Source organism: Pelobates fuscus, chromosome 1, assembly GCF_036172605.1.
Source record: "Pelobates fuscus isolate aPelFus1 chromosome 1, aPelFus1.pri, whole genome shotgun sequence".
Taxonomy (NCBI): Eukaryota; Metazoa; Chordata; class Amphibia; order Anura; family Pelobatidae; genus Pelobates; species Pelobates fuscus.
In genome coordinates, this window is record NC_086317.1 from 156,188,314 (window position 1) to 156,208,252 (window position 19,939).

General features: G+C 42.1%; 1 protein-coding gene across 2 annotated transcripts in view; it reads left to right on the plus strand.

Moving 5' to 3' along the window:
- Nucleotides 1-19,939, plus strand: part of MAPKAPK2 (MAPK activated protein kinase 2) — a 60,940-nt gene that overhangs the window by 23,549 nt on the left and 17,452 nt on the right. For both annotated transcript variants that reach the window (XM_063451138.1, XM_063451148.1), the window contains exons 2-3: nucleotides 15,034-15,173; nucleotides 17,752-17,816. In XM_063451138.1, coding sequence (XP_063307208.1) covers nucleotides 15,034-15,173; nucleotides 17,752-17,816 — 205 coding nt within the window. The remainder of the gene's footprint in view (nucleotides 1-15,033; nucleotides 15,174-17,751; nucleotides 17,817-19,939) is intronic.

Consider the following 19,939-nt stretch of genomic DNA (forward strand, 5'->3'; position numbering starts at 1 on the left):
AAGTTGCTGAGAAGGGGAAATGTACATCCAGCCAAGCATTTAATGTGCTCTGTGTGTGGCCATCTTATGCCAGATGGTTGTAAAAAGAAAACTTTGCTCTGTGTGTTCAAAGAAGCTTCAGAGGAAGCACAAAGAACAGTTATGTCCACTTTATCAGCTGGTTGCAACAAAGTATGCAGCAAACAGTTGTGGATATGTGGTCAGCAGCATTACAGACAATCCAGGCTTCGGTTGCCCAGGATTCTCAGCTTGTAATACATGCTAACAAAAAGCCTAAGATCTTGGGAAGTTCCGATTCTAGTTTGGAACTAGTGGTTCTGAGTATGGCGATAATTCAGCAGTGCCTCATCAAATGAGGAATCTGCATTCCCAGTAGAATCCATTTGGGGAATTAATTAAAGATGTGCAGTTGCATTTGAACTTGGAGAAACAGGGTAAAAGTCCTATAGGTTTCTTTTTCACCCACAGATTGGGGTATTGATTTAAAAGAATGGAAAATTCCCAGGTCACATGCTGTTTATTGGCTAGACCGTTTTTATTTCTCTCTTTCCATAGAAGCGGTACAAGACTGTATACTGGATACTGTCCCTGTAGTGGGCGTTCCTATTGCTCAAATAGGTAAGAAAACTACATTACCAATTGGAGTTTCAAGCGGCCTCAAGGAGGTCATGGTTGAACGCAGGGACTCCTCCTTAAAGATGTTGTTCATCTCTTCGGCAGCTCAAGCTAAAGCTTTGATTACGGGGTCATCCGTTGCCGAGGCCCATATTTCTTTGGTTGGAAGAACTAGAAAAGGAAGACCCGTTAAAGCTATTATAAAATATCAGTATGGCATCTGATTTTTAGTGGATGCCTCTGCAGAAAGCCTGAAATTATCGGCCAAGAATATAGGTATTTCAACAGTCGCCAGAAGAGCACTTTGGCTTAGAAATTGGTCAGCAGATGCGACTCCTGATAATTCACTGTGTGAACTATCTTTTGAACCTGGAAGACTTTTCGGTTCAAAGCTGGATGAGTTGTTGAAACAGGTGAAGGAAGGAAGGAATGCTTTACCAGTATCATATGGGAAGCAGTTAGAAGCCGTAACGCAGAGACACTTCCCTCATTAGAAGTTCCTCTCTTAGAAACTATTTCAAAGGTCAACAGAAAGAGCCTTTGATTATAGGAAGAAGTATCGACTCTGTTACTAAAAGAGTGGTGGAAGAAGTTCCTCTAAAGGAAGACATCAAGGCACCTATTCAAGACTTTTCTTGGTGCCAAAACCAGATGGTTCGTTCGGACCTATCCTAGACCTAAAGGCCGTAAAAAAGCGGATTATCATAAAGAAATTCCTCAGGGAAACAGTAAAGTCGGCTGCTCTGCTTATGCACCCATAAAATTGGTTTGCTTCCCTGGATTTGAAAGATGCCTATCTTCATGTACCCATAGCAGCATCCAGCAAAAGTTTTCTACGGATGCGGTGTGCTGCCAATTGGTAACTTTACATTACCAATTCAGAGCACTACCTTTCGGCCTGGCATCAGCGCCCAGAGTATTCACATAGCTTCGAGTAGTAGTTCAAGCTTTCTAAGAAGTATGGGCATCGCTGTCATTCCATTTGTGGACGTCTGGCTGTTGTTTGCAGAGTCCCAAGTTCAACTACAGTTAGACCTGGGGACAGCCATCAATTCGCTGGAAAAGCATGGCTGGCTAATAGATTTCAACATATCGGAACTAGTGCCAGTTCAAAGGATCCAGTTCTTGGGTCTATTTTTGGATTCTATCGCGATGAAGTTATTCCTGCCAGAGGGGAAGATACTAAAAGATCAAGCGGTTAATCCGGAATCTCTGAGAAAAAAGTATGTTTTCAATCAGAGATGCCAGGTGCTTGCTGGGTCTATCCCGGCAGTCGCTTGGGCAATAGCCAGAATGAGACCTCTACAAAGTTACATGCTGCAGGTCTGGTATCGACAGGAACTCGGCCTAGATAGGCTGATGAGGTTTAACGATCTAATGTTGAAAAGTCTGCAGTGGTGGACATTTTCTCGATTCCTCCACGGGGGTCTGTCTTTCCGGATGAAGTCCTTTACTATCATATCAACAGACGCCTCTGCGCTGGGCTGGGGGGCCCATCTGGAAGACGTATAGAAGCAGGGGTCCTGGCAAGAGAAGGATATGAGAAGTTCCTCGATCTTCAGGGAATTAAAGGCCGTATGGATGGCACTCTTGGCGTTTCAGTTTCTCATCAAAGTTCAACATATTCGAATTCGTTCAGACAATCGAACGACAGTGGCATATTTGAACATACAGGGAGGTACGAGATCAACTAGATTAGAAAGCCTTTGTTCAATAATCATGCTGTGGGCAGAAGTGCACCTGATGTCAATCTCTGCAGTTCACATTTTAGGAAAGTTCAATGTGGTGGCAGATGCCCTGAGCAGGCATCATTTGAAACAAGCAGTTTTGGTCCCTGTCATGCAGAACTTTCAAGTTCAGCACAGTCCGCTTCGGTGTTCCGGAGTTAGACCTGATGGCACCCGGAGTGAACAGGAAGACAAGACGTTTTGCATCCCTAACTCCAGCAGACAGGCCGGATTTCATAGATGCCCTGTCATTACCATGGAAGTTCAACCTGGCATATAGCTTCCCGCCAGTAGTGATTATTCCCAGAATACTTCAAAAAAGTAAGGCTGGGAAATGTAAGTATTGTCCTAATCCGTCCAGGGTGGCCAAGAGGTAGTTGGTTCTCGGTTCTCCTGAACTTTCCGGGGGCCACCTTTTGGAAGCTTCCTCTTTCAGGAGTAATTCTAGAGGACGCCATGGTGCCTCTTCCGGACCTTCGGAGATTCCGATTGACGGCCTGGTTTCTGGACTCCAGATTTAGAGTGTAAAGGTCTGGATCCTGAAGTTATAAAAAAATTTTTTTGTTGGCATTTACTTCAAGGTTCTACGTTAGGATTTGGAAGTTTCAGCGATGTTGTAGGTTTGAAGTCAAACCTGTTTCCGCGTCCATCCAGAAGATTCTATGCTTCCTTCAGATGAGATTGGCAAAGGTCTTAAACCTGCTTCATTTAGTTTACATGTTTCTGCTATCGGTTTCTTCTCCCTCAGATGTTTCACCTCGAATTTTCTAATTTCAAGGTTCTTCAGAGCTCTGACACGTTTGGTGCCCTTTGTTGGGGAAACCTGTCCTCCCTGGGATCTGAAGTTGGTCCTTTCCGCGCTTTGAGTACCGCCTGTTGAACCATTGGAAGAAGTTCCCTGAAGATGTTTTCTTTGGATTCCGTTTTCCTTTGATGGCTATTCGTCAGCTAAAAGAGTATGTGAGCTCCGAGCGCTTCGGGAGTATTTTCCCTTTTTGGTTTTCATCAGGACAAGGAAGTTCTGAAGCTCGATCCTTCAGGTATCACTAAAGTTTTTTCTGTTGCCAATGTCAACCGAGAAGTGGTTTTGCCGACCTTGTGTCGGAATCCGTCTAATGCCTTGGTATGTAATTTTCTCTGCTTAGACGTAACGATAGGTCTTTGGCAATATCTAAAGCTACGGAATCCTTCCGTTAGGATATCGGTTTGTTTGTCTTGTTCTTAGGCACACAGAAAGGTATGTTGGTTTCGCAGAGTTCTCTGGCTAGATGACTGAAGGATTGTATTCTGTTATCTTATTCTAAGAGTGACTCGGAATTTGCAGGCCCTATAAGGGAACATTCTGCTAGAGCTGTTTCACCGTCAGGGGCTCTGCGTGCAGCTACTTCTCCGTCTCGAATTTGTTCAGCTGCTAATTGGTCCTCTCTCCATATGTTCTCAGGACACTACAAGTGGGACATACTGGCCTCGGAGTATGCAGCTTTTGGGCGCAGGGTGCTTCAAGCAGTGGTGAACTGAAACCCGCCCTCAGGATCTGCTTTATTATATCCCTATGGTGTAAGCACTGCCTCTAATCTGAAAGGAAAAACATAAATTTTACTTACCGAAAATTTCTTTTTCCTTAAGATTAGAGGCAGTGCTACAATTCCCGCCCCTTTTTCTAATAAACTAAGTAATTTTGCAGCTATTTGGCTTATGTATTGTCTGGGGATGATCAGGAGGAGCTGCTACTTATTGGAAAGGAGGTAATTAGGGGAGGGGTTAAAATGTTTGGAGATTTGCCTGCCTGTTTTTCCCTCCAGATTGGATATCCCCTATGGTGTAAGCACTGCCTCTAATCTTAAGGAAAAAGAAATTTTCGGTAAGTAAAATTTATGTTTTTTCAGTGTGTGATTTTTGCGGTGTGTTGGATGAAAGCTGTTGGCTAAAAGGAGAGTTTTCCGATCAGTATTTTTTAAGTATGGCAATATCAAACTGTGTGTGTTCTATGAGATACAAGCCAAATCGAGAAACTTTAGCTTTTTCTCTTCCCGATAGTGCTTTTATTTGATGAATTTTCAAGGCTAAGCCTTGCCTTACCAGTTATGGGTTGTGTGACAAAGAAATCCCGTCCGGAGAAGCCTCTGTGATCAGAGTCCTTTTCCTCCAGGCACATGGCGCTTTTAGGCCTACGCAGGTTTTCTTCATTGGGGGGGAGGGGGGGGCGCGCAAGAGGCTGGCAAGCAGTCCTCTCCAGGCACAAGTGGCAGGGTTGGTTCCACCACAGCCCGTATCTAGGAAGTATGTACTTGGACTCATACCAGGACATGTAAGTATTGGCATACGAGGGCTTCATTGTAGCCCCTCCCCATCTCTGTCCAAGATACCTGTAAATCAAATCTAATTTGAAACAATTACATGTTAATGTAATCAGCCACAGCTTGAGTAAATACTCTATGTATGTTCCCCTGTAGCTGTCTGATTTTGGCAATATCCGTTTTAATGCATCCATACCCTGTTCATCTAATGTTACAAATAACTCTGTGATGTGTTTTTTGTTTTAATATTGTTTTAGAGGTCCTGGGTGTCTTTCAGACAAGTGTGCAATTTCTGAACATTTTCTTTCAATAGTCTGTCGCTGTTAGACACAATCGCCTTCCGGGTGGATTTTGTTTGTTTATTTTGGGTGTCATGTATAGTTCCAGATATTTCAAGTGTTCCATTGTGAAATTTCACAGAAGGTAGATCCAAATATCCCAGCTGTGATTCTGGTTGGAGTAAATCTTGTATCATGTTTTGTAACTTGTGGATTGGATCACGTGTTTTTATATATTTAATATATGGTGGTATTGTTAACGTCTGATTTGTACGTGTAGTAAGTATTGCACCCAGTTTGTCTGTTGAATGTATGACAATACTTTGATCTTGAGCTAGGTCTTTCAGTGCCACCCATTCTTCTCAGCTGAGATTGATTGCATGTCTGCAGGGTTGTTTAACCGCTGTTTCAGATTCGGCTTGTAGAACCTGGATATAACACCTGATCAATGCATTTGTAGTCTTTACATCAACTTCGACTTTGGTGAAAAAAACAGAAGACTAGTCCCTAGGTCCCACCGATGTTTAGTTATATTTTTCTGCCCAACTTTAGGTGCGTTGATCATTTTCAATTTCCGTTTGAATGCTATTGGTTCTTGCCATGGGAACAAATGTTGGTCCTTTGTTTAGAACAGAATAATGGTGTCTGGTAAAATTATTTAATTACTTTTTATTTTGGTCAGACAAATTGAAAAATTGTGTACTTTACTTGAAATGTTTGGCTTTCCCGTGGGCCAGGGTTATATACATCTATAATTTGTTCTTGAGTGCCCCCACACCTAATTTCCTCAACCTAATCTCTCTACACTCGGGAGGAATTTGAATTCTCTTGATCTCCAGCAGCTCTCTGATATCCATTCTAAACTCTTTCATCCCTCTCCTGTCCCTCTCTGGCTATCTCCTCATATAATGTTGCCCTCACATCTGTCCTAGATACTGCAGCCCTGCTCCAAGCACGCACCGTTAAGGTTGGCGCGCCTCCAACCGTGGCACACAGTCAACACGCTACCTATAGAGATGCTCCCATTCAGCTGGAGGAAGTCTCGTACCTTGTCAAACTTTCTACACTATAAATTTGCCTTGCATTCATACAGCACAGCCTTCCTGGCCTCGTCTTTGCGCCTCATGTCCAGTCTGTTGCTAAAACCTGTCGATTGCAGCTTAAAAACATTGCCCGCCTACGCCTCTTTCTTAAGCAAGATGCTGCCAAGGAGCTTGTTCATGCTTTAGTAATCTCACGCATAAATTACTGTTCTTCTCTCCTAATTAGTCTTCCCAACAGCCATACTGCCCCCCCTACAATCTGTGATGAATGCTGCTTCCAGGCTGATCTTTCTCTCCTCTCGCTCCTCACACCTCACCCCTCTGTCGATCCTTACACTGGCTTCATGTACCCTACAGGTGTCAATTTAAAATACTAACCCTTACCTATAAAGCTCTAACCAACTCTAGCCCCTCCTAAAATTTATTTATTACTGGCATTTATAAAGCGTTAGAAAAGGAATATGGTGATTGCGCACACAGTAGATGATATTTTCGTATATAAAAAAAAAACACCATCATAGGGTAATATATCTTAACACAAATACTAATAGAAAATTCTTGGAAAAACTCAAAATATTTAGAGCATTTCTGAGTTGGCTCTAAACTATAGTAGCGAGTACATCAATCGGATGTAGATGTAAGGTCCCTCAGAAAGTGCGAAAATCTTCTGTATTGGAAATCAGGAACCAGGTCACCAGAATAAATCAAAGATGAATAAATGTATTTAAACAATTATAAAATAAAGTAGATAAAAAGGCACAACGCGTTTCGACCCAGTGCAATGGGTCTTCCTCAGGTGCATATCTTGTAGCATGTACAACAACATTCTTATATATGGCACAAATAACTAATATCAAATGTTTAAATAATTCATCTTTGATTTATTCTGGTGACCTGGTTCCTGATTTCCAATACAGAAGATTTTCACACTTTCTGGAAGTGGGGAACACTATGGGGGGAGGGGAAGGGGGGAGAACACTATGGGAGGAGGGGAAGGGGGGGAACACTATGGGAGGAGGGGAAGGGGGGGAACACTATGGGAGGAGGGGAAGGGGGGGAACACTATGGGAGGAGGGGAAGGGGGGGGGGAACACTATGGGAGGAGGGGAAGGGGGGGGGGGGGAACACTATGGGAGGAGGGGAAGGGGTGGGGGAAACACTATGGGAGGAGGGGAAGGGGGGGGGAACACTATGGGAGGAGGGGAAGGGGGGGGGGAACACTATGGGAGGAGGGGAAGGGGGGGGAACACTATGGGAGGAGGGGAAGGGGGGGGGGAACACTATGGGAGGAGGGGAAGGGGGGGGAACACTATGGGAGGAGGGGAAGGGGGGGGGAACACTATGGGAGGAGGGGAAGGGGGGAGGGAACACTATGGGAGGAGGGGAAGGGGGGGGGAACACTATGGGAGGAGGGGAAGGGGGGGGACACTATGGGGGGAAGGGGGGGGGACACTATGGGAGGAGGGGAAGGGGGGGGACACTATGGGAGGAGGGGAAGGGGGGGGACACTATGGGAGGAGGGGAAGGGGGGGGGGACACTATGGGAGGAGGGGAAGGGGGGGGGGAACACTATGGGAGGAGGGGAAGGGGGGGGGGGAACACTATGGGAGGAGGGGAAGGGGGGGGGGGGAACACTATGGGAGGAGGGGAAGGGGGGGGGAACACTATGGGAGGAGGGGAAGGGGGGGGGAACACTATGGGAGGAGGGGAAGGGGGGGGGGAACACTATGGGAGGAGGGGAAGGGGGGGGGGGAACACTATGGGAGGAGGGGAAGGGGGGGGGGGAACACTATGGGAGGAGGGGAAGGGGGGGGGACACTGGGAGGAGGGGAAGGGGGGGGGTTAAAGATCACTATGGGACAGGGGAGAAAAAAAAATATTCTGAACAAACTTTCCCATAGTAAAAAACACTATGGGATAGTTTGTTCAAAATATTTTTTTTTCTGGGTTTCCTCCTCTAAAAACTAGGTGCATCTTATGGTGTGGTGCGTCTTATGGAACGAAAAATACGGTATTAATTGCGCATTATTGTGCAAATAATAGATCTTCCTAAAGTCCTGATCAGCCTTTGCAGCTGAAGGCTCCGTTTTGGATTAATGGTGGAATTTTTCCTGACTCCAGTTATCTAAATATAGTCAGGGGACGTAGTCGTGCACTGTCCTCTGTGACCTTCCCAAATGCCTGTACGCTTAGAGCGAGATTGGCGACACAAGGGCTGAGCATCATGTTTTTCCTTTTACATAGCATAAAGTTCTTGTTACAGAGGCAGTCATGATTGTATGATATTGAACTACACAACTGTGAACATCATATTTATAATAGACTACTTAATACTATGCTTTTTATTTGAATTAATTCATTTTGGTGTTCACTCAAGCTTCCTGAAACTTTTCTCTATTTTAGCACTTGTGATTTGAGTATTGTGAGGTTTGTTTTGTGTTTTTTATTTTTTATTTTATTATATTATAGTTAAATGTTTTTTTTCTATTAAATAATGCAATCTCTAAAAGGTGTCATCTGATACCTTATTTAGAACCCTATTAATGCAAACCAGACATCAGAGAGGTCTTCCTCACTCACCTAACAAAAACGTCATATGTTCTCTGATCAGCAGACTGTGCTTTCACGCCCGTGCTACTGCCAAATGGACCCATTTTGTCTTCAACAACAAAGACCAAAAAAAGCATGGGAGTGGATACAATAAATGGCGTTCCCCATTAAGCAGGTCTGTAGGTGCAACTTCAGATTACTAAAAATTACTTTCCAGAAATACAGTTATCAAGGAAATATTGACAAAACTCAATGTGTTTTTGCACTTCAAAAACCTCATTTAAAAGCATTTTACACATTCTGAAATTGAATGTTCTTATCTATAATGGATCGTTTCTTTTGAAGTACGAAATGCATCAATGTATTTTTTTTGTTTTTTATTTTTCTGTACATGGATGTGTTCTGGGAAAACTAACTTGATGGCAAGCGCTGTGTAGTTTATACCTGTTCCATTTTTCCCCTTCAAGCCCAGGACAAATACATAATCTAAAATATTTCCAATACTAAAATGATAACACTATATATATCAAATATGCCATACACTACTAGCCAGGCATTAACATTTACTCTCCATTGCAAGCCTATAGGATCCATGGCACACTCGCCAAGGGTGATTTTTTTTTTTAAATTTTTTTTTTTTTATGTGCGTTTGCTGCATTTTCACGTTGAGTATACATTTGGAACTTTGTGTACCTCCTATAAGAAGCTCAATCAGAACAAAAAGTTTAAAACAAATCTAAAAGGTTGAATACATGATAAACATCACACGTAAACAAAAGTGCTTTCGTACTTTTACTTACGTGTATTTTTTTTTTTTCTCATGAGCATAGTTAAAACCAGAAAAGCAGGATATGGTGCATCTCCTTCAAAAGTTATTTTAAGTAAAAGTATTTCATATCTTTTAAAAGTATCTGCATTATGAGATTCAGTGGGTATTCTGGAAAGATCTTAAATTTTCTGTACTAGTTTAAAAAAAAAAAAAAAAAAAAAAAAAAGAGGCAGATCACTCCCCCTCCCCTCCCCCCACAGCATAACTTTGCGAACTGCCAGTCTGGGAAATAAGCCTTAGATCTGCAAATAGGATATACACATTTATGTGGGGGGAACCGAAATAAACAGGACTTATTTCTTCTTTTTACTTCTTTATTAATTTTCCTTATTTTATTTTTCCTCTTATTTTTCTAGTCTTTGCTGCTGAGAGAGGCAAATATTTGTTTCAAACATTTGTCAATTTCATAATTATCATCGCCCTCGCTAAACTAAAAACTATTCACCACAGCAAACCAGCTGCATAATTAGTCACTTTCCACATCTGACAATTCCTGACATATCGGATCCTGTGGATTGCATTTTTGTAGTCTTTACTACTCTATAAGTTTCAAAGTCAGTGGACAAATGCATTGACGAGACACTTTCCTTTACTAATTATTATTACAATTAGTTTTATTTTGCTGATGCCAATCACATGTTAATGATTACACTCCCCAAATTGCCACTTGCATTTATATTTATTTTTATTGTCTCTTCTGCTTTGTGCTGGATATCAATACTTGAGCGTCTCCATTTTGTTCTTCTCTGTCAATGAGATCTGCATTTTTCTTTTCCTTTTTTTTTTTTTTTTTTTTGACTGATGGATTGGGGTTAAATCTGCTTAGAAACTGAAATGGAACTTTGCTTAAGCTCTTCCCAGTGCAAATATCGTGCTCCCCATGAGTAGAAGTAGTTACTACGTTGTTTTATGTAAAACAAAAAAAAGATTCATTTTAAAAGCAAACCCTACAAAGTGAAAGGAGTCGCTTTTGGGTGGATATACACCTCTAAGAGGAGACAGGAACTTCATTTTGATCTTTCTCCCCCCCCCCCCCCCCCTCCCCCTTTAAAATTGACACTCTATCTGGTAGGCATGCAGCCTTTAACGTACCCCTTGCACACTGCTGCCAGATGGGCTGACTGGCAGATCTCCACACTCTCTGCGGAGGTTTAATTTACAGTGTACCTCATCTAGTTGTTTTACCCTTGCAGTTTGGTGGGAGGAAATCATACATCCCCTGTGCCCTTCCAAGAGTAGGAAAAAAATCAACCGATTTCTCACCAGGCACTGTTCTTCCATGAGAAGAGGAAGTGGAAGGGCAGGGTTACTTCTGTTAATTAAAAGCTGCTCCTTTTTAAACTGCACTGAAGATCTTCTATTGGGGATCTTTGGTACACTCATATGGGTTGAAATTTTCCTTGTCGGAATTTTGAGGATTATATACAAGATTACTTGAAATAATTATGAAAATGCATCCTTCCTTGACAATTTAAAACAATATTACAAATACTGCATTGTTTTGTTGTGCACCCCTCCTGTTCCCTCATCTCTGTTCTCAAATTATAAATGACAGGGCAAAATAGATTTTTGTTTTGGAAATCCTATACTTATTTCAGATAAACATGACCTCTGTCACTTATCAAAGCTTGCGAAACCTATGCATTTTATATGATCCATTAGGTAAGCAGATTTGATTTGGCTGTCCTGGAACTAGTAAGGATTAACCCTTGGGACTGTCTTACACCCAACCCCTGTCCCTGAAATAGTTTAAGGGTCACTTTGCCTTTACAAAGGAATGCACATATTGTAATCTCTTCCCCTGCCCTCTAGTATTACATCAGCACTGTTGAGGTGTTGCATTCCTTCCACATCAGCTCATATGCTGCATAAGATGTTACAGTGGCTTGAGTTATTTCACACTGCTGGGGACTCCTTGTTTGTACAAATGTGGAGTATTGCAGAGTATTCCCTCCACGTCTTATTCAGACCACAGGGAAGCTGACCTTCTTTTATTAAAGGATCACTATAGGGTCAGGAACACGAACAAGTATTCCTGAACCTATAGTTAATACCCACCATTTTGGTGGCTTGCCCTCCTCCCTAGTCCCCTCAGAATGGGTTAAAACTCTCCTTATTTTGAGCTCTCCACGGGTCTGCTGGCACTGGCCAAGCCCCCTTGGGGACCTCATAGAAACTACTGCTTTTTAGCCAATCCAATGCCTTCCCAACGCCGTTTTGGCCAATCAGCATCTTCTCATAGATATGCATTGAATCAATGCATCTCTATAAGGAAAATTCAGCATCCCCATGGGGACGCTGAACAGCAGGGTTTGCTTACTGTGCAGCCCTGAGCCAGGAAGCCCCTCCAGTGGCCACTTGGAGGTGTCCCTAGGGGCAATGCAAACACTGCCTTTTCTCTGAAAAGGCAGTGTTTACATGAAAATGCCTGAAGGGAGCTATTGTACTCACCAGAACAACTACATTAAGCTGTAGTTGTTCCGGTGATTATAGTGTTCCTTTAGTGACCCATTTTTATAGCGATTTAAGTGTGTCACATAAAACATACAATGGTTTTGGAATATTGGCTGATACTTAAGAAGCTGCAGGGGCTATCACATTTTTCATACCTCTTTATCACTTATTTTCTAAATAGGATTTAGAAAAGTGGGGAGGGGGAGGGGGGATGGAGAAAAGACAGGGCCATTTTATAGTTTGTTAGAAGTATTCTCCAGTTCACTGGATCTGTACGTTTGCATCATGCAATGTGGCTTGCAATCATGTACATTTCAGTTTAAAGAGGATCTGTTTTAGATCCAGGTGTCTGTTTTCCATAGGTTCTAGAAAATGATCTACTTCTCTTGTTTTTCCATTATGTTTATATCAATTAGATAAGCGACGACAACATTCTGACCACTTGGTGGCAGTAAGGAGCTGTGGAATGTGAATAATTTTCTAAAAATGCGGTTTCTGTGTACATTGGTATTGCGTTTTAAAACTTGGTTATCTAGTTGTTGATGCTAAGAATATACAAGGAAGTATTCAATATTTAATTTTTTCAATTTTTTTTTTATTGTATCAAAGGATTTACATATGGGCAGTGAGTAGTAGACACGCACTGACTAAATGCTTTTAAAACTGGTTGGAAACGAAATACCGTAACAGGCTGGGTTGGTATGTGAGCTAATGTGATGTATTTTATGTTGGGAATTGGTTCTCAGTGACTGGATAGGCCTGTCAAAACAAGAGAATATTCTTGGACCAGCAGAAGATGATGATCTGGCACAAAACATACATAATGGCATAACATGACATAAAGGTGTTTCTAAGTACTGTTCCAATGGGAAACTGAACTGGGATACTAGTAAAACCTGGACTGCTATTGTTCCTTAGGGCCTGAATAGAAAACCAATGCACAAGGAGCCAAATGAAACACTATATAGGGTACCCTGAATGTATATTATGGAGGTTCAGTGGCATTAAGGTCTTTCTAGTGCCAGTTAGGACTCATGTAAAGAATTGCATCACTTGAGTGCTTTTTAAGAACTGCACAAGTGTGAGCTCCATGAAAAGAGTACCTGGTACAAAAAGGTGCAAATTTATTACCAATTGCGGAATAGTTTGTCGCCCCCTGTTACCAACAGTAACCAATTACCAATTACGTGTTGTACTTGTGATTTTAAAGATGCTGAAGATACCTATTCATTTTCATTAAAATCCTCTACCACCTAAAAAAAAAAAAAAAAAAAAGGCCTACTGTTGACCTGAATCCGTCTCTTGTGAGCGCCGCACCTTTTTCCTGTGAGTCCTCTTCAACTCCTGGTGCTGAAGAGGCCATTACATACCACTTTCTGTAAAAATTAAATAACTTTTTATGTAGAAGAGAGAATTGGGACATTAACTTGACCGCCTGTAATGCTTTCAGGACCATTTCTAAACATTTCTATCTGGTTTTCGTCAAACCGTTTAAGGCAGATTGAGAAAACTGTTGGATTTTCCAGAACCCCAGTGGTTAAACTTACATCATAATGTGGAAGTTGCACTTCCATGTGATCTGTTTGTGTTTTTCATGTCTTGAGCATGCATCCTGTGAGTGTCCCTTTTAATGGTATACCATGGTCACAACTGTGATTCGAATGGATAAAGGTTTAATTTTGTAGTGCATCTTTATTAACAAATTATATATTGGCTGTTACTATTGTTCAATAGTTACTTATGGTACTGTTTTATGTCAAGTAACTTTCTTTCCACATTCAAAGGCATTCTCTATGTGATTGCATTGTTTTTTTGTTTTTGTTTTTTCATAAAAAATGTCTTTTTGAAAAAGCTTACAAATTAATATCGTCAGAAAGATAAAAATGTTGTCTAGCTAGGGTTGCTATATATATATATATATATATATATATATATATATATATATATATATATATATATATATATATATATATATATATATAATTAATTATCGCCCATTCTAATTTGCATAATTATTTATACATGCATAAACATCACAAGGCATGACTTACATAAAAGAATGAAAACTTTTTGGAAGTAGAAAATTCCCAAATTTACTAATAAACTACTTACAATGTTTGTTCTTTGTCTGACTGTGTGTATAGCATTGTAAATGTGAGGCAGTGTGTACATGTACGGTCTGTATGAGTGTGTGTGTGTGTGTTTAGTAGTTTGTCGTCTGTGTATAACAGTGTAATCATACTGTTGTCTGAACAGGTGTCCTTGTCTGTATACTTTAAGTGTGTCTCTACAATGTCTGTGAATGTTAGTGTGTGTGTGTGTGTATAGTATAAAACAATGTGTGTACATATCATAACAGATAGATATTCTATGGAGACTGAATACATACAGACTGCTGAATAAACATACATACATAAGTCATGCCTTTTGGCAGGCCTTAGGAGATTTCACCCATTCCTACTCTCAAACAAATTCAGCCTGCTTTTCACACTGTACGCTGGATGTTTGGATCTTCTAGCAAAGTTTCTATAAATAATGGCTATAAGCTTGGTCTCAAGCTCAATTTTATATGACTTGGTACTGACCCAAAAATGTGGGCTACAGAGAGCATCAAGCTGCTGGCCTCTCATTGGGACAAGTGGGGAAAGAAGGATGCTCCTCTCTCTTTCTTGGTTCAAGTGGGACAATTGGCGTTCTTGCTCTGTTTTGTAGCTTGGTTACGGTTACTAAAGTAATGTGTGTGTGCCAACTCTTGTTTGCCATTCAGATGACAGTCTGAAACTGATCTGAAAGACACAACCTTCAAGCCTGCAGTCAGGGCTTGGATACCTTCTCCCAAGCATTCTGCAGAATCCAGGGCTATATATACACATATTTATGATACTAGGAAACAGATGGGAGCAGGTGGAAAAGTCAACTTCCTTTCTCCCCCCCCCCCCTATAACTCCATGTGTATAGAGAAACCTTGCAGGCGTCATTGATTATGAAATATGCAAATGCGCCTGTACTGATATAATACCTTTAATATCAAAAATTGTTTTGTACTGGTTATTGGAATTATAGGAATTGTCTCACATCCCTCTGCAGAATCATCGCTATCACATTCGCTTGTGTCCGATTATATAAGCTTTCTGTTTAATTTGATAATGGCAACAATTATCAAGTTGTCTTCATTTGTTTAATGTGTAATGCTAGTTGCTACCCTTTCTTATGTTTTTTGTCTTTGTTTATTCTCCTCAGATGTTACAGGACTGTCCGAAGGCCCGCAGGGAGGTGGAACTGCATTGGAGGGCGTCTCAGTGCTCCCATATTGTAAAAATTATTGACGTTTATGAGAACCTGTACCAATCACGCAAATGCCTCCTTATTATCATGGAATGGTGAGTTTTGCAACACACAGTATGCGTTTAGAATGTTGAGTTTGAAATGAGACGTAATTTGAACAATGGTGAAATGGCATTGCATTAGAGTGCAAAGTTATTAAAATCAATAAAAATTAAAAAAAAAAAATGTAAAATCATGCTGGAATGGGAACTTATTATAAGAGCTCTTGGAGGTAGGTACTCTATGATCCTTCTTAAGCCAACCGTAATGATGCAAATTTACTGCTTGGGTTACACATCTGTAGCCCACTTCATTAGTGTTTCTCTGCACTGTATTGATTTTTGTCCTGAAGGAACATTCCAGCATCATAAATAAATACCTTTTATATTTAAAATGTTTTTGATTCATTCTCCACAGCATTGGGAGGCAGGACGCATGAGAACAAATTGTCACAGAGAACTGACAGTGCTTCTCTACAATATGAGAACCCCTCACTTCCATCTGTAGCGAGTGCTCAAGGCAAATGAGGTAGAGCACCTACTTGGCTATCCGATACCTGTGAGGGTGCAACCCGGGACATTTTTCAAAGTGTTGTTTTTTTGTTTTTTTCTTCTCAAAATCGGCAAATTATGAAACTCTGTATGGCCTTCAAAAAAATCACAACTAATCCTAGTCAATTTAAAGGAACACTATAGTCACTACAGCTTAATGTAGTTGTTCTGGTGTCCATATTCTGTCTTTGTAGGCTTTTTGCTGTAAACAATTCCTTTTCAGAGGGTTTACATTGCTCTCTAGAGACACCTCCAGTGGCAGTCACTCAGACTGCCACTAGAGGTGCAACACTGACGTTCTGCGTCTCCACGCTCTGCATGGAAATTCTAAAATTCCACATAGGGATGCATTGATTCGCTGAATCTCTATGAGGAGATGCTGATTGGCCAGTATGGCATTTGGCTCCGCCCCCTGCCCCACCTTCTTGGCTGACATCAGAATTGCTAATCTCAGCCAATCCAATGCTTCCCGATAGGAAAGTGGTGGATTGGGGGCCAAGCCAGTGCTGCTGGACTAAATTTAAGATTTTACACTATTTAGATGGGGAAGCTGCCTGTGACGGACCGCCTGGAACCCCGACCGGGTACCTCCGTCAATCGCTGCTTCCTAGTACTGGAGCACTATAACCACCGTAAACCCCACGAACCGCCGCAGCTTGGTTGGGGTCTTGCCGTCCTCCACCCACCCTAATCCCAAAACCAGGATCCAGCTTCCAGTGGGTAGGACTCTCTTAGTCCCGAGAGCGTAGCAGGAACAGCTCTTAAAAGAGCTTAGTGATTATACTCAGGGGAGTATAGTTATTATAGCAATCCCCAGAGTTTAGTTATCCAATCCCCCAAACAAGACATGAAGGTGCAAGATGATCTGCTATTTAATAATTCAAGTTGGCTTTTATACAATTCTCCAGGCCAGAAGAACACCCCCTGGACCTGATGGGGCACAGGAACACAAAGGACACAAACCAATCAGAACAAACATATAGACTGTGACACGCCCATGTACAGCACACAATCCCTCCCCTCTGCTTGGGAGATAATTGAGTAAAGTCGTGTAAGTAACTCCATTATCTCCAGGCATAAAAACCACATTTTCACAAAGTTTAGAAAGTACCCCAAAACATAACATAACACCCCCAAAACCTTACATCCCCGGATAGCCCTGATCTGGGCGAGAAACGTATCCAAAAATCACCCAGATCAGAGCAGGGGTTCAAAAGTTTAATGGAAGTCTCTTTTTGACCCGCCGCAAGCATGGCTTTATGCCCAAAATAGTTCCAGAGAATTAGGCTGTGCGCCCGGTCTATTTCCAAAGATTAAAGTGCACTTCAAATAGTCGAATGGGACTGTTCGTGCTTGACGGCAAAACACAGCTGACTGCGTTCGATTAAACAAGATGGCCGCTGCCACCACGTGTTTGACTATACGAACGGCGATCACTCAGCCGTTTGTCAATTAAGCTGCGGTTAACCACCGCTTCTGGGAGGTTAACAGGCTGCACACTCCACTTGCGGGTGGTCCGGCTGTTTGACTGTTTGTTCGGTAAATGAACACCATAACCCTAATCCATTCGGTAAGCTCCATATACTGCACCATAGAAGGGAAAAAGCACGAACAGGGTTTTTAGCCCCAAAGTTCACCACAGGGCAACAGGCTGGCAAGCTGGCCTCTCCAAATCCCAGTGACGAAGGTGCTTTTGTCACACTGCCTAAAATGTTTTTTTAACACTATATGGTACTACATGTGTTCCTGACCCAATAGTGCTGTTCCTTTCCCTTTTTTTTTTTTTCTTTTAAGGGAATTGCAATGTGTAGGATCTATGATGCTGGTTGTTTTCAGATTGTATACAGTTGTGCCAGCAATCCAATGATTTTCCTAAGGGATTGCAGTATATTAGTGGGGAGTGTTTGAGACTAAAAGATTTGTGTTCTTTAGACCTAGGTTTCAAATTTGTTTCTCCCTACACTTGTGTGTAAAACTGTAATTTATGTTGCTATGAGTTTCATTTGTTAAGTGTAAAAGCTAATGTGAAACACTTTCCATCTTATCCTTTATTATCCTTAATACCTGTGTTCTCTGTTTTTAGTCTGGATGGTGGTGAGCTCTTCAGTCGAATTCAGGATCGAGGGGACCAGGCCTTCACAGAGAGAGGTATGCATTCAGTTTAGGAATTTGATAGGAAACACCAGACTCTGTCTGTAGATATTTTCCATGCCCCCTCCACATTTCCTTTCTGAACTGAATAAAATGTATTAACCTCATCATTGCAATTATGTTGCGAAAGGAAAAAAACACCAGTGTCCATTGTTATTGTTTTTGTTTTAAATGTTTTTTTATTTTATTTTGTTTGTAGTATGATGGCAGGTACATAGCAAGAATAAGGTTAAATGCGGTGTTGTCTGCGCAGGATCTCATTATGAAAAATACGGATTAGTGTATATGGGCCTAATGTGGCTTTACATTATAATATCAGTCATTTACACTTCGAGCATTCTGATGCAGAGCTGGTTACGTACGTTGCGTATTGTAGCGATTCTTAACCATATGTAGGCAATTTTCCCTGCAATGTATATGCAGGCTTTAGATAACTTGCCTTGTAGGGTGCATAATAACTAGCGCAGAAACAGAAGTGTTAAATGTCGGGGCAAAGTCCTCCGGCCCACCACCAAGTCCAAAGGGTCTGGCCGGTTCTGTGCCAACACACTGGTCGCCCGAGGGTGGGCATCTGCGGGTCCGCCACCACAAGAGGCCTGCGGTATCCCGATGCAGTATGTATGGCTCTCTGTGCCGTTGTAGGTGCATATGTTTCCCACCGGACTCCGGGAGGGGATGGGTAGTGGTAGCGGACCAGGTAGGGTCCCAGTCTGCGGGCCACCGCCATGATGCCGGGATAACCCCCGCCGCCCAAAGGGGGGTGGGGGCCGTGGCCGTGCCCCGAGCCGGGGTATCTCCCAACGTCTGTAGGCTTTGTTCATGTGGCTATTTCCGGTATCTGGCCGCACACCGCGGTTGCATGAGGTCAGGCTAGTGGCGACGTGCAGGCTGAGAACGGCTGTTTCTGCTCACCCGGTGCATGATGTGCCACCCGCGGGTATTGGGCTGAAGCTAGTGTCTCACTCCGTACAGCGGCAGTGGGGACTCCGACATTGCAGCAGTCTGTTTTTTTCATTTTGAACCCTTTCCACGAGCTCAGACCTGGAGCCTGAGCAGATGGCGTCCAGTCGGTTCGGCAGCCCGGCCCCGCCCACTGTCTATTGTTTTTGTAAAACGTACTACATATAATTTTAAAGGAACATTCCATGCACCATAACCACTACCGCTTGCAGTAGTAATTCTATTATCTGACGCCCTGCATTGTAAGTAGTAATTTAATTATTTATAAAAGGTTTGGTCCTCCAGATGCCTCTCTGTGCCTCAACTACAAATGTCTGAGATCGGCAAGCACCTAAACGGGAACGTTCCTTAGTTCTCCTGAGTGCCCTACAGTTCACTGGGGTCTTCTCCCCGCCTCCACTACAATATTCAGCACGCCTAAAGCTCTGTCTGAGATAAGCCAGACAGTGTAGGGCTTGGCTCGGGAGAATGAACGGAACTTCCTAAGCAATATCTTTCTTGAATTTCCTGGCTTTCTTTGATTTGTCCTCCCCAATGATTGATTCCACAGACTAGGGAAAATTAATATGTCTTACAGAAAGTGTATTGAACAAGGAAATGCTAATGGACTCCCAGAGTAACTTATCTATACCTATCCATATCTGTCTCTTGCTCTCCTAAAGAGCCACAGTTCACTTTCTCCTCCAGTTATGCTACTTTTCCACCTTGTTTGGTGGCTGTCACCCTTGCTGCGCTGTTGTGTATTTGTACCCCATCTCCTCTAGACTGTAAGCTTGTTTTAGCAGGACCCTCATCTACTTATTGTTCCTGTGTAACTGTCTAATTTATTGTAAATTCCCAATCCCTTTTCATAATATTGTAAAGCGCTGCGGAATTAGTTGTCACTATATAGATAATAATGAAATTGAGTCCCCCCCCCATTGCAGCACATTTATAGGCTGAAAAGGAGATTATGGGAGTTTTTAATCAAATAGTATTTAAGAGGGCTGCATTTAACTAACTTGCACTGTGAAAGATGTGTGCAATTGAGGAGACCTACTTCTTTTCAAGAAATGTGATCTTGCTTCCAGCTTGGTTTAACCCCTTAAGGACCAAGTTTCTGGAATAAAAGGGAATCCTGACATGTCACACATGTCATGTGTCCTTAAGGGGTTAATAGT